Source organism: Mixophyes fleayi, chromosome 7, assembly GCF_038048845.1.
Source record: "Mixophyes fleayi isolate aMixFle1 chromosome 7, aMixFle1.hap1, whole genome shotgun sequence".
Classification (NCBI taxonomy): Eukaryota; Metazoa; Chordata; class Amphibia; order Anura; family Limnodynastidae; genus Mixophyes; species Mixophyes fleayi.
In genome coordinates this window covers 153627234-153643362 of record NC_134408.1, presented here as the reverse complement: position 1 = coordinate 153643362, position 16129 = coordinate 153627234, and the positions used below count along the sequence as shown (strand labels likewise).

The following is a 16129-nucleotide window of genomic DNA, read 5'->3' as shown; positions in this document are numbered from 1 at the left end:
GACAGAGGATGCATGTGACAGGGGCAGTGACATGATGTGAGGAGGGGAATGGAGGCAGCAGGAAGCCACAGACTGAGAGTTATATAGTGGAAGGAGCAGGGTCCCCAGCAGCACAGAGTATATCAGGAGATGAGTGATGTGTTAGCGAGGACAGGGCTGCATGTGACAGGGGCAGTGACATGATGTGAGGAGGGGAATGGAGGCAGCAGGAAGCCACAGACTGAGAGTTATATAGTGGAAGGAGCAGGGTCCCCCAGCAGCACAGAGTATATCAGGAGATGAGTGATGTGTTAGTGAGGACAGGGCTGCATGTGACAGGGGCAGTGACATGATGTGAGGAGGGGAATGGAGGCAGCAGGAAGCCACAGACTGAGAGTTATATAGTGGAAGGAGCAGGGTCCCCCAGCAGCACAGAGTATATCAGGAGATGAGTGATGTGTTAGTGAGGACAGGGCTGCATGTGACAGGGGCAGTGACATGATGTGAGGAGGGGAATGGAGGCAGCAGGAAGCCACAGACTGAGAGTTATATAGTGGAAGGAGCAGGGTCCCCCAGCAGCACAGAGTATATCAGGAGATGAGTGATGTGTTAGTGAGGACAGGGCTGCATGTGACAGGGGCAGTGACATGATGTGAGGAGGGGAATGGAGGCAGCAGGAAGCCACAGACTGAGAGTTATATAGTGGGAGGAGCAGGGTCCTCCAGCAGCACAGAGTATATCAGGAGATGAGTGATGTGTCAGTGAGGACAGGGCTGCATGTGACAGGAGCAGTGACATGATGTGAGGAGGGGAATGGAGGCAGCAGGAAGCCACAGACTGAGAGTTATATAGTGGGAGGACCAGAGTCCTCCAGCAGCACAGAGTATATCAGGAGAGAAGTGATGCGTTAGTGAGGACAGGGCTACATGTGACAGGGGCAGTGACATGATGTGAGGAGGGGAATGGAGGCAGCAGGAAGCCACAGACTGAGAGTTATATAGTGGAAGAAGCAGGGTCCCCCAGCAGCACAGAGTATATAAGGAGATGAGTAATGTGTTAGTGAGGACAGGGGCAATCAGTGAGAAAAGTAATGGAAACAGCAGCAGAGTATTTTTGTTTAATCTCTATTTTATGCAATAATTTCAATAAGATGATTGCATTAAATGCACCTTTGAAATATGTCTCAATTTACAAGAAACCCCCTAAATATGGAATGTTACCTCTTATACTCTTGTTAATTCCTGTAAAAATGGTTATTTTACTAAATGGTGCCACCGGCTCCTGGGACGGAGAGGACACGGGCAGACACTTGTGTGGTACCCGGGCAGCAGCATCTTAGGTATGTGCCAGATTTGCCCCTTTGTGGTTATGTAGGCGGGCGTGGATCCTCACACCCTGAGGTGGCACAGGGGTAGAGGGTAGGTAGAACTGTGCCAGCATAGAGACATCATGATACCACGGACACTGGTAAATGACTGATTCAACTTGTCAGAGATCCTGAACATGGCTCTGCTTGGACCTTACTTGGGAAACAAGGACAGTTACTCTGTATAGTTCTTTAGTGATTTTCAGGGTGTGAGTTCTGCATCATTTGTGGTTTCTTTAAGTATTTATAAGGAATATTAATATAAAGTATAATTAAGAAGAACAACCTCCTGCAGCCTACTTTTGATTTTGTACTTTGTGTGATATGTAAACAGGTAAAACTCGTTACCAGGGCAGATGGCTTATTATTATCCATGAAAAGGGATGTGGGACAGACTTTTACAGAAATACGGCAGCTCGCAGTGAGAAACTTCTGAATATTTTTCTGCTTCAGTAAAGTTTGCCCTCTAACGTAACATAGTAAAATGTGTTTATTGCTGTCAGGTATGACTAATCATTGCACTTTCTGTCACTGAAAAAAGTTTCACATTTTAGGTTGAGCTTTAAGGTACTGGTCCGCAATCCCTGGAAATCATGAAAAAGGCTACAGTGTAATGTAAAATAAATAATATTCAATACAGCAGAGAGTAAAAAGACAAGATATTGATTTCAACTACCAGTTTTCAACAATAAACCAGAAACAAAAGTTATTGGAATAATTAAAGTATCAAAATAGTCTAAAACAGATGTTGAATTATTTACATTGTAAAATATATGTAACATTGTATACATGGAAATATCTCTCACACTACTGTATAACTTGGATCTTATTCTATGGCTCAAACACATAAATCTATTATACTCCGAATGTGGCGTTTTCTGACTGCGCTAAAACTCAGGGATGAGGAATAAAAACGTCCAGGATTCTGACAAATAGAAAATATTTGGGCAAATGAATGTGGAGTTAGGGAGCAGTACCCAGCGTTTTACCATACAGACCCGTCCTGCGTCCTCGTATTATGTAATCTGAGTAGTAATGTGAAATAAACTTATGTGCTTACAAAATAAACATGTATAGAGTGAAAGCTCCTGGACCGAGGCAGAGAAAACTTGTTCCACTATCAGAGGCCTCAGCTATTGCCCTATGGCGACCTGCAGTGATATGAACAGATCACGTGACAGAACACGCTAATCTCATTATGAGTAACCTCTTCTCTGATCAGCGCCCAATGAACAACATGGTAATACATGGCAGACTGGGATTAGTAATAATGATATATCCACCATATTCCATCTGATCTACGCACATGTACAGGAATACAGAACCACACTCATATGGGGGAAGGGCACTAGCCATCTATACCCACCAGGGGGCACTACACACAGTAGTATGATTCCCTGATTATTATTTAGCGGTACATAGTGAGTGAATTACGCCGCACTCTCCGGGATTTCCCGGTCATCCACCACCAGCATATGTACGATGCCCTCTCTGCGTTTGCCGCTGCTCACAGCCTTTATACAGCAGTCGTGATCCCCGATGCTGAAATGAGTTTCGGTGCCGTCATCTACAAACTCTCCCTGTAGAGATAAAACACAAGTGTTACAATGTAGATTAACTAAGACTTCATTCATCCAGATGGATCATGTGTGACTGGGACAAACAGCGCGATGGAGTACACTTGTAACAAACTTACCTGTTCCACGCTCCAGCGCTGCTCCGGTCCAAACCCGGTACTTCCGGGTGGCAGGTCACATGATCCGCCTGTCTGAGGGGTATTTTGAATTTGCATCACTATTTAGACGCTGCCTGTGTCAGCTGAGCGTCTGACTCCTGCCGTTCTCCCTGTGAGTCTCTGTTTCTGGATTTCCTGTGTACAGACCTTGGCTCGTCTGACTACCCGGGTACCTGATGCTAACCGGTCAGTACTTCTGTGCCCGATTCCTTGTACTGGATCCTTGCCAGCCTGTTTATTCTGTTTCATCCATACACCTGATTGCAGTATATTCATTACCTCCGAGTTATCTTTTGGGATTATCATCCTGCCTTTAGGCCTGTGTTACACCCTGAGACAGTCCAGGGGGCCGCGAGTTGCAAGTTCTTGGCAGAGAAGTCCATCCCGCCCAGCAGCAGTTGTTGTTGAACCCTGGGGAACTCGTTAGACTCCCCGAGTGGCTGGAGGCCTCTAGTCCCCAGGACAGAAGAAGAGTCAGTCTGAACGTCAGTTCCGACAGCCTAAATTATTTGTGGCACGGATACAAGGTGCTGGTCCTTAGAGAACTGGTCCATGGTGACATGATGGTATAGCGCAGTAGCTGCAGATATGTCGGATGCACATTCATGCTGTAATTCTCCCGGAGGTGCTCTATTGGTCTAAGATCTGGGGACTTTGGAGGCCATTGTAGTACACGGAGCTCATTGTCATGTTCGTAGAAGCAGCTTCAGATGACGCGTTATCCTGCTGGAAGCAGCTATTAGATTGCTAGACTCTGGCCATAGAGGATGGACATGCTCAGTAACAATACTCAGGCAGGCTGTGACATTTAAACAATGCTTAATTGTGTGCTAAGAAAACATCTCACTCACCAATACACCTCCACCAGCCTGCACTGTTGACGCAAGGCCAGATGGATCCATGGGCAGCACGGTGGCTCAGTGGTTAGCACTTCTGCCTCACAGCACTGGGGTCATGAGATCGATTCCCGACCATGGCCTTATTTGTGTGGAGATTGTATGTTCTTCCCATGTTTGCGTGGGTTTCCTCCGGGTGCTCTGGTTTCCTCCCACACTCCAAAAATATACTGGTAGGTTAATTGGCTGCTATTAAATTGCCCTTAGTCTGTGTGTGTATGTGTATGTTAGGGAATTTAGACTGTAAGCTCTAATGGGGCAGGGACTGATGCGAATGAGTTCTCTGTACAGCGCTACGGAATCAGTGGCGTTATATACATAGATGATGATGGATTCATATTGTTTGCACCAATTTCTGACCCTACCATCTGCATGTCGCAGCAGACATTGAGATTTGTCACACCAGGCAACAGTTTTCTAATCACTGCTTAGTTTTGGTGAGCCTGTGCCTACTGTAGCCTCAGTTTCCTGTTCTTAGCAGACAGAAGTGGAGGCCGGTGTCGTCTTCTGCTGCTGTAGCCCATCTACTTCGGGGCTCCACGTGCTGTGTGATCAGAGATGCTATTCTGCATTACCAGTGTTGTAACACACAAAACTGCTCTCACAACAGTGACCAATGATCTGCTTACTGCAAAGTCTAATGGTAATTTCTCCATACTCATCCTCCTGGACCTCTCTGCTGCTTTTGATACTGTGGATCACCCTCTTCTCCTACACACCCCTCACTCTATTGGCCTTTGTGACACAGTTCTATCCTGGTTCACTTCCTACCTATCGGGCTGGTCCTTTAGTGCTTCTACCTCTGGCACATCCTCCCCTCCACTCCCACTATCTGCTGGGGTCCCACAAGGCTCTGTTCTTGGCCCGTTACCTTTTTCACTGTACACCTCTTCTCTTGGGGCACTAATTTGATCATTCGGCCTCCAATACCGCCTCTATGCTGATGACACCCAAATCTATATCTCTTCCCCTGACCTCTCGTCTTCTATACTATCTCGTGTAACCAACTGTCTTTCTGCTATTTGCACATGGCTGTCCATGGATGTACCCAAAGATCAACAGAACTTATTATCTACCCTCCTGCCAGAGTCACCACCTGCCCTCAGATCTCCCTCACTGTCTATAACACCACAATTTCCTCAGTCTCCCAAGCCCGCTGCCTGGGTGTCACACTTGACTTCACCCTCTGCTTTATTCCTCACATCCAGACTCTCTCCCAGTCCTGTCGACTCCACCTTAGAAACATTGTCAGAATACGCCCTTTTCTTACTCAACATGCTACCAAAACTCTTATCCATTCTCTCATCATCTCCCATCTTGACTACTGCAACCTCCTGTTGTCTGGTATTCCTGACACCCATATATCCACACATCAATCCATACTAAAGACTGATCTTCCTCTCTCTCCACATCTGCCGCACCACTTTGCAAATCCCTACACTGGCTCCCTGTGTCCTCCAGAATCCAATTCAAATTACTCACCCTTACATACAAAGCCCTCAACAACTCCACCCCCTTCATATATCACAAATCTCATATCCAAACACTCTCCCTCCCGCCCTCTTAGATCTCCCTCTGACCTGCACCTTGTCTCGACTCTGGTAACCACCTCTCACTCCCACCTCCCGTGCTGTTCCCCACTTATGGAATTCCCTACCAAGTCCAATCAGACTTTCCCACAGCCTTCAAATCTTTAGATGCTCTTTGAAAACCCATCTCTTATTTAGAGGTGACCTTATCCTCGATAACACTATTCACACTAATGCACCCAACTATCCCAATCTCCACTCTGAGCCACACTCACTCCTCTTATTTCAGCTGTGCCCTCTTCCCTATAGAATGTAAGCTCTCTAATGAGCAGGGTCCTTCATATCCTTTGTTTTCATGTCTGAATTTATTTTGTCTACCTTGTATGTTCTTGTTTTATTTACTGTTTTCCCTACTGTACGGCGCTGCGGAGCACTGTGGCGCCTTATAGATCTATGATAATAATAATATTTCAGTCACTGTCTCCTGTCAGCTGGAACCGGTCCGGCCATTCTCTTCTGACCTCTCCCATTAACAAGTTGTTTCCACCCACAGAACTGCCGCTCACTGGATGTTTTCTTGTTTTACGCACCATTCTCTGTAAGCTCTAGAGATTCTGTGAAATCCTGGAAGATCAGTAGTTTCTGAGACCCTCAAACCACCCGTCACCAACAATTTTTCCACGGTCACTTAGATCACATTTCTTCCACATTCTGGTGTTTGGTCTGAACAACAACTGAACCTCTTGACCATGTCTGCAGCCTTTTATACACTGAGTTGCTGAGGCATGATTGGCTGATTAGATATTTGCATTAACGAGCAGGTGTACCTAATAAAGTGACCACTGAGTGTATATAGACTCTGGTTCTAACAAACAGTAAACACATTTCCCCGTCATGTGTGTCTGGATGATGGATATATTTAGTATAAACACACCAGTTATTTCCTGTATATTATTCAGCTCAGTAATACACTGATGACAGATCCTGTCTGTTTCATCTTTAAGGTCTGATAACTGCTACAATTACAATGGCCAATTAGGCCATTTTAGACAACTCTGCAGTGTCTATGGGCCGATAAAAGCCACAAATCCCATTATGAATATCTGACATTAGGTTACTGTCCCTCTATCACACACCGTTACACTCAGTAACTGAAATGTGAACTTATATCCAGTTTCTCAAAACTCTTCAAATGAGCGAAGTTTAGTGATGGAGATTACTGTAACCAAACAATAAAACAAATCCATGGAATCAGGTCACGGTCTCTGTTCACTTACCGCAGTCTCCATCTTTTTGCCGTTACACCAGACGTCCATCGTGTCCTTCTCTGAAAGGAGAACAACAATTATAATCTCCACACAACAGCGCCCCCAGCTGGCACCTATCATTCAGTATTCATCGTAGTCCTGTCCTATTGCCTCTGTTGTTCCCAACACATTATGTAGCGCTGTACAATGACAGCAAGAGGTGAATAGATATGGGCAGTAACAACTACAGCAGGACAGGAAGCCAAGAAGCCGGATGTCAGTGTTGGGGTTCCCCTATATTTAGAGCTCAGGTAAAAAGAATGAATGAATCAGTAATTTAGGAACAGGTAATGTAGGGCTGGTGGATCCTGCGCCAGAACACAGGCTGCATGTAAACTCCGTGTTGGTGTGGAATGCCCCACAAACATGCATGTACTCATACCATGTATGTAAAGACACTGTGTCCTCTAGATCACTGCAGGGCAGCTGTTCACATGCAGAGGGCTGTATGTATAAATATATATATATATATATATTACACGTATGTGCTTGCAGGCCCAATACTATGTATAAATATGATGTCACATGGTTCATGAAATTGGTCAGGGCCGTGGATGGCTCATGGGCCGCCAGCTTGCTGTACCTGGCGGTGTTGACTCCCTAGCCCAGGACCATGAGACCCTGAGCCAATCTGTAGAGGTCACATGACTGGTGGCTGCTCTAATATCACAGCTACGACCCATCCACGCAGGTCCAGCAATGTATGTTACACTCATAGCTTTCAGACCTTGCTCAGTAGCATATATAATATAAGTATTAGCTTTTGGACTTGAGCTACAATAAGCTACATAGTATATAAATAATACTACTTTTCTAATAATAAATGAAGAGCTAAATATTTTATAAGTAAAACATTTGTATCGTTACTTTACTATACACTGCAAATAGTTCACTTTCTTTTGATCTAAATATCACTGTCCTGGTATCAGATCAGTTTTTTTTAAAGGACAATAAAAAATGTATAATATTTATATCTATACTGGGGTAATTTTCTATACATTGCACAAGTGAGAATATTTTCATTTTTAATTATTGGAGCAAATATGTTCTGGTAAACAATAGGTGGTTGTATTATACTAATTATCTGATAGCGATGTCTATAGTCAGGTAGTGTGATCCAGGATAACTGAGTGTATAGAGGAAGAGATATCACTGGGTGACAGTGACTGATGTACAGGACTCTTGTAACGACACAATAGGTGGTTGTATTATACTAATTATCTGATAGTGATGTCTATAGTCTAGGTAGTGTGATCCAGGATAACTGAGTGTATAGAGGAAGAGATATCACCAGGTGACAGTGACTGCTGTACAGGGCTCTTGTAGAGACACAATAGGTGGTTGTATTATACTAATTATCTGATAGCGATGTCTATAGTCAGGTAGTGTGATCCAGGATAACTGAGTGTATAGAGGAAGAGATATCACTGGGTGACAGTGACTGATGTACAGGACTCTTGTAACGACACAATAGGTGGTTGTATTATACTAATTATCTGATAGTGATGTCTATAGTCTAGGTAGTGTGATCCAGGATAACTGAGTGTATAGAGGAAGAGATATCACCAGGTGACAGTGACTGCTGTACAGGGCTCTTGTAGAGACACAATAGGTGGTTGTATTATCCACAAGGATTGTCAGTATTTATTGTTTGGGAAATCTGAGTTTATTACTAGTTTTGTTGTCACCACTGTTCTCCAGTGTTAATAACTGTACCATGAAAAACTGAAAAAGATCCTTATCATTTGGTGTTGTTTATATATTTCTATTTTAGAGTGGGGAGAAGGGGGTTTGTCTCCCCCCACCCTATGTATTTCTCCTCCCTCATTACATCCTGCCCTGGAGAAGGGAACAAGGACATTATGTCAGTATGAGGTTACCTAGGACCACCCGGCAGTCCTCTCCATCCACATGCAGCACCCAGGTGTTGGTGGTCTTAGACCGGTTCTCCATGTACTTCTTCAGACTCTTCCCGTTCACCTCCAGCGTGTACTCATATGCAAAACCACTGACTGCATCGATGTTAATCGTGGCCTTGGTCTGAGAAGCCCCCACAGGAAAGGCCTCCTTCCCCACCAGCTTAAACATCCAATCTTTCCGGATGATCTCCTGGGACACAAAAGGGGAATAATCAGTCATATATTATAAGTTAATGGGGGAGATTCAATTAAATCCATAATGAGTAACTTTACATAGTGCTTCCATCACCTTATACTGTAACATATTGATCAGAGTAGTTCAATTATGTTTTATAAACCAATGTCCCTTCAAATAACCAGACACTAAGGCCTGCTCTCCAGACTGTCACTCACCCCGTGCATCAGTAACACCCCAGAGGAGGAGGAGCTTCAGCACAAAATTATTAAAATAATGAGTTTTAGTCAAATTAGACAGTTCAATGAAAGAATTTTTCACACAAACAGCATTATCTTCCCATTCCATATTACCTTGCCGTCCACATACACCACTCGTTTCCCTGACGTGGTCCCATGTTCAAACTCAATCTTATGGACGCCGTCGCTGAGAGCGACCTCCCACACAGCCACCAGGTCGCTCATCTTCTCCAGCCGGGTGTAACGGGATCTGCAGCGAGATAAACATGTCCTGGTGTAATGATCACAGACAGAGATAACAGGATAACAGCAGCCGGATTACAGCCGGGAGAAGGATTATGTGTACAGAGGTGAGCTGACTGATTATATGTGCAGAGGTGAGCTGACAGACTGCGTTCTATAGGGCTGTACACACTGCCGGCCTGTCAGCTATCAGCTGGCAGAGAATGCTGGGGCTTGGAGTTTCACAGCACCTAGAGAGCCACAGGTTGGCCAGGCCTGCTATATAGTGTGTATAATATATATATATATAATGTCAGTGACTGGGATGTGATAGTGTTACAATGTAGCAGTAGAAGTGGCGGTATGACATACCCCCGTATACCCACCACCCACCACTGTGTAGATCAGTCGCCCTGCGCTGGGTGGCAGATCCCAGAACATACATCGCAGACATTTCTATGTACCAGTCCTGTAATAGACAATGCGTTACCTCATTTCATCCTCGTACACCGTGACCTCATCGCGAGCTGCCATACCCACTAGTCCAGTTAGCAGCAGGAAGAGAGAGAAGAAGTTTTGTTATAACGATCCACCCTGGTTCTGGTGTCTGAATCTAGTCCTGACATCCTACTGGTGTCATGGGTAAGATGATGCGGTTACGTGCTTAGGATGTATATGTGCGATAGTAACACGCCAGACGTATATAGTCACACGTTATTACATTATTTTATCTTTTCCTTTTTAGAAAAAATTAAAAGATACTTGAACTTTGCACAAGAAAAATGTGATGTGACCCCGGTGACCGGCTTCTAGCACAGCCCGCACCATGCAAGGTCCAACGACATTGGTTACAGAACCTTTATCTGCACCAGTTTTCATAGATATATTTAAATTTGACAACTAACATTATTGCAGAATCGTAATATCGGGATCACAATCTAAACACATTATGGTCAAAGTGATACCACGATCCTGTGACTGATTACAGGTTTCCTGACGCCCATTTCTTTTATATTTCTTACTGACACCTAATGTGGTCAGACACTTAGTACTATACCATAGAGACAGACAAATCCCTTGGTATAAGATCACCCATTGCAGGAAGGAGTCTTATCCGCATATTCATAATGAAGGAACAGTAGCACCAGCAGTGCTGCCAATCAAGTCAGTAACCTAGTAACACAGGGGCACACCCACTATCCCCGCATAAACATCTGCCCGCCCACTTTACCGCATGCACAGGGGCACACCCACTATCCCCGCATAAACATCTGCCCGCCCACTTTACCGCATGCACGGGCGCCCGCCCTCTTGCACAGCATGCACAGGTGCCACGCCCACTTTCCACATACAGGTAGGGTCTCCAGATATGCAACAATTACCTGTTATTATTTCCTTGAGCCCCTCTACGGCGCAGTCACTAACGGGTTAATCCCGTCTACAGGAAATAAATTTGCACCTAAACGCTTTGGTAGAACCTGTATAGAACATACATCTAACGCATACTTGCCAACTCTCCCGGAATGTCCGGGAGACTCCCGCATTTTGTGAGAGTCTCCCGGACTCCCGGGCGAGTGTGGCAATCTCCCGAATTCTGCCCACTTCACTAGGAAGTGCCCCACTTCCTAGTGAAGTGGGCAGAATTAGATCCCAAACGCCGCGATTCCCGGTGAATCGCGGCGTTTGGCCCCGCCCCCGCTGTCAAATGACGCAATTTGCGTCATGACGTCACAGGGGGCGGGGCCGAAATGGCGCGATTTCGGCCACCCCGCCCCTTCACGCCCCCCTCCACTGGCTGGCTCCCGGAAGGGAGCTGAAGAAAGTAGGTAAGTATGATCTAACGTCTCCTTAATCTGGCTGGAGAAGGACGCTCCATTCTACTGTGTAGGAAACAATCTGTATTACATCATCGGCAGCTGCTTGTGGGATACACTTGGGATTCCTATCTGGATAAGCTCCTGTTTATAACAGGCAGATACACAACAAGCTACAGTACAGCGCCCAGTACTAAGTGGTACATGGATTATTAAACAATATTCTTTTGTGCTTTTTAAAACCGTCCGCACAGGTTATGATTAGTGCTGAAAACACTTCAGTAAAGATCACTGAGGGGATCGACTTATACTGAATTCTTCCATTTTCAAAACATCGGATTCAAATTTAGGAAACCTCATTTTATGTCTGATTTTGAAATATTACGGAGATATTTTATAGAAACTTTTTAACCTATATATCTGCCTGTATATAACAGCCTTCCAAATGAGAACTGCATCAAATCCTTAAAATATTTACGTGTAATGGGTTCCCCTCGACACATATAGTGAGGTAGAAAACATGAATCTCTATATTGATCATAGTCGTGATGGACTGATTATTAAATTATATAACAAACTGGAACATGCCGTTTATCCGCAGACCAAATAATGTAACTCAGTAATCAATATACAGTGTAGGTCACCAAGCTCACACTCAGTTTGCCAGGTGAGTATACGATGGTTCACACAGCTCGGGGCCTACTGGTGCCCATGGCGGGACCCCGTGTTGACGAAAGAACTGACATTGAATAATATTGAGTCCTACAACAACCTAGTTTGTTTAGATGGCATAAAGGTCTATAGATCCTAACCTAGAAAATTTAGAGCGATCGTTAAACACTGTCACAAACACACTCCCAGCTTACGTGGCTTTGGGGTGTTTCCTGTATGAGGTCACATGATTCCAGCCCACAGTCTCTCTCTACCTATCACACAGGTTATAGACCTACTGAATCGCCCACACACTTCAGATTCTGCCACCACCTATTGAATACTGGCAATAGGACCCCAATATACTGTCCCACACTGGCACACAAGGCATCTGGCTACTCACTGGTTAGCAAAGCCCACACCAGAGATCAAAGGGTTAACTCGTCACTCCTCCAGACTGTTACACAAATGTAAATGCAAGCACACACTAGGCCTGTTAGTCAAATGTATCAACAAATCACACACCGGCATTCAAAGGCTTAACTTGGTTGAGCCATATTCTTCTTAACAGGCTAATGGATTCATTAGAGTATCAAGGACATCACTTACTAAATTTATAGATTTAATATACCAAGGTACAGGGCATACAGATATATAAATAAAACAATTTATAAAAAAATAACATAACATACACAAGCAAAACAGTTTAAAATAAAAGGGGTTACATTCAGAGTATAACTTACATGAGATGTGCCATGGGAAATTGGCTAGGAAGATGGACAGCTCATCAATGTGGATTCATTTTCCCAAAAGTCTGACAATTTGCTGTACCTGGTCTCAGCCTTTTAAAAAGACACTTCCACACCTCTTTCTATCCCCAGGGGGTTGTGGTCTGTGACACTTTTTTCAATCACCATTTGCATGTTGCCTGATTTACTACCCAATTCTACTAGAAGACCTAACTTTTCTGTGGAGCGTCACACAGACCCAATTTTATTATTAATAAATCCCCAATGAATCTACCCATCTATTGATACCAAACAGGCCTAGGTACAGGGTATTAACATTTCCTCAGCTTCTCTGTGTGGCAGAATTCTTAATTTGAAATATGAGCTGCCCTTCATCATGCAACCGAGGAATTTGTGGCTGATCACTACTTTTATTGATTTTAAGTGGCATATTTTAAAACTGAATTATTCTTGTCTATATACTATAATTCAGCACATGGTCTCTGTGATCCAGACACCATGCTGAATGGTTCCTAAAAGTCTACTCAGGTGTCAAAACTCCATCCTAGGCCAGGATATAGCTCACCGCAGGGGCCTTTGAAGCTGCTACAGGTGACACTGCTATCTTCGAACACTGGGATGTGCAGAGCCACTGAATAAACACACAACAGACTCTCTGACTTCACAGTTTACACTTTAGTAGCTCAATTTATCAATGGATTCATTTTATATAACATAGTTAGACTGCAGTTATGATTTAGACCTTATTCCCCACAATTATGTGATGGGTCAACCCTTATAAATAACTGTAAGTTCTCTATGATCACGACAAACAGGTTTTCATCGGTTTTTTTAGATGACCTAAAATACACATTGCGCTATTAATCTTTAAATGGTTGTGTACCACAATAATGCTGCCATTTTCTGATGTGCATAGTACAATATTAGATTCGTCTTTAAGAGAGATCAAAGCTGTCCTATCTCGCACATTTACATTACAGTTGTGTAAGTTCTAAACGCATCCATAACTTCCTTATATTGGAAATAGGCTTAAATACGATGGTTTCCTATAAAGCCTCCAGCTCACATCCGCACTCTGTCCTCCATCTGTACAGATACTTCCCCTTTACCCTCTGTAAATAATCTGCATTAGAAAAACACATGATTGCAGCAGTGGTCCCCCTTCCTTGTGTGCACTCACATATATGTCCTGCTGGATATGAGCCAGCGCCCCCTGGTGGAGGACAACGGGATCACAAGGGCATCGGGCAACTGTATGATTGTGTATTACACCACATACCAGGAACTACCCCCAGTACAAGGGAAGTGGTACTGAGTACAACATAGAGTATTACACCACATACCAGGAACTACCCCCAGTACAAGGGAAGTGGTACTGAGTACAACATAGAGTATTACACCACATACCAGGAACTACTCCCAGTACAAGGGAAGTGGTACTGAGTACAACATAGAGTATTACACCACATACCAGGAACTACCCCCAGTACAAGGGGAAGTGGTACTGAGTACAACATAGAGTATTACACCACATACCAGGAACTACTCCCAGTACAAGGGAAGTGGTACTGAGTACAACATAGATTATTACACCACATACCAGGAACTACCCCCAGTACAAGGGAAGTGGTACTGAGTACAACATAGAGTATTACACCACATACCAGGAACTACCCCAGTACAAGGGAAGCGATACTGAGTATATACATAGAGTATTACACCACATACCAGGAACTACCCCCAGTACAAGGGAAGTGGTACTGAGTACAACATAGAGTATTACACCACATACCAGGAACTACCCCCAGTACAAGGGAAGTGGTACCGAGTACATACATAGAGTATTACACCACATACCAGGAACTACCCCCAGTACAAGGGAAGTGGTACTGAGTACATACATAGAGTATTACACCACATACCAGGAACTACCCCCAGTACAAGGGAAGTGGTACTGAGTACAACATAGATTATTACACCACATACCAGGAACTACCCCCAGTTACAAGGGAAGTGGTACTGAGTACAACATAGATTATTACACCACATACCAGGAACTACCCCCAGTACAAGGGAAGTGGTACCGAGTACATACATAGATTATTACACCACATACCAGGAACTACCCCACAAGGGAAGTGGTACTGAGTACAACATAGATTATTACACCACATACCAGGAACTACCCCAGTACAAGGGAAGTGGTACTGAGTACAACATAGAGTATTACACCACATACCAGGAACTACCCCCAGTACAAGGGAAGTGGTACTGAGTACAACATAGAGTATTACACCACATACCAGGAACTACTCCCAGTACAAGGGAAGTGGTACTGAGTACAACATAGAGTATTACACCACATACCAGGAACTACTCCCAGTACAAGGGAAGTGGTACTGAGTACAACATAGAGTATTACACCACATACCAGGAACTACCCCAGTACAAGGGAAGCGATACTGAGTATATACATAGAGTATTACACCACATACCAGGAACTACCCCCAGTACAAGGGAAGTGGTACTGAGTACAACATAGAGTATTACACCACATACCAGGAACTACCCCCAGTACAAGGGAAGTGGTACCGAGTACATACATAGAGTATTACACCACATACCAGGAACTACCCCAGTACAAGGGAAGTGGTACTGAGTACATACATAGAGTATTACACCACATACCAGGAACTACCCCAGTACAAGGGAAGTGGTACTGAGTACAACATAGATTATTACACCACATACCAGGAACTACCCCCAGTACAAGGGAAGTGGTACTGAGTACAACATAGATTATTACACCACATACCAGGAACTACCCCCAGTACAAGGGAAGTGGTACCGAGTACATACATAGATTATTACACCACATACCAGGAACTACCCCCAGTACAAGGGAAGTGGTACTGAGTACAACATAGATTATTACACCACATACCAGGAACTACCCCAGTACAAGGGAAGTGGTACTGAGTACAACATAGAGTATTACACCACATACCAGGAACTACTCCCAGTACAAGGGAAGTGGTACTGAGTACAACATAGAGTATTACACCACATACCAGGAACTACTCCCAGTACAAGGGAAGTGGTACTGAGTACAACATAGAGTATTACACCACATACCAGGAACTACTCCCAGTACAAGGGAAGTGGTACTGAGTACAACATAGAGTATTACACCACATACCAGGAACTACCCCCAGTACAAGGGAAGCTGTGTATATAAATGATATTTCTGTGATTATATATATATACATATAGGGGTGATGGGGTATCAGTGTCACTCATATGTGGTAGGGGGGTTATATATGATTGATAGAGATATATATATATATATATAGCAGTCAGTTGGATACACGGGGGGGAGATGATTATATGGAGGTTACAGGGTGTAAGGGGGGGGGGGGGGGGGTCGGGGTATTATACACGGGAGGGGGGGGGACACCCCCGGACTCACCTCAGTCTCCGCGGCCGGAAGTGTCTGTGACGCTCTCGGTGCTGCCGGGCAACGCTCCGGGGTTACTGCGCATGTGCGG

At 44.4% G+C, this 16129-nt stretch overlaps 1 protein-coding gene across 2 annotated transcripts; it reads right to left on the bottom strand.

The window, feature by feature from the left end:
- Positions 1-1817: 1817 nt before the first annotated feature.
- Positions 1818-16129, bottom strand: FAIM (Fas apoptotic inhibitory molecule). 2 transcript variants are annotated; one of them, XM_075181238.1, is made up of 6 exons: positions 16051-16105; positions 9858-9906; positions 9260-9395; positions 8693-8921; positions 6783-6832; positions 1818-2925 (listed from the first exon to the last, which is right to left on the bottom strand). In XM_075181238.1, exons 2-6 carry the CDS (start codon positions 9899-9901, stop codon positions 2776-2778), a joined length of 609 nt encoding a protein of 202 aa, XP_075037339.1. In that variant the 5' UTR covers positions 9902-9906; positions 16051-16105; the 3' UTR covers positions 1818-2775. The 2 variants fall into 2 exon arrangements, with proteins under 2 accessions (XP_075037339.1, XP_075037340.1); XM_075181239.1 differs by lacking the exon at positions 9858-9906 and having other exon boundaries at positions 16051-16129.

Coding starts and splice junctions, on each gene's coding strand:
- FAIM (XM_075181238.1), bottom strand. CDS start 9,901: ATGGCAGCTCGCGATGAGGTCACGGTGTACGAGGATGAAATGAG. Junction 8,922..9,259: donor TGGTGTATGTGGACGGCAAG/GTAATATGGAAT, acceptor TTTGTGTCCCAG/GAGATCATCCGGAAAGATTG. Junction 6,833..8,692: donor GGACTGCCGGGTGGTCCTAG/GTAACCTCATAC, acceptor TTCTCCTTTCAG/AGAAGGACACGATGGACGTC.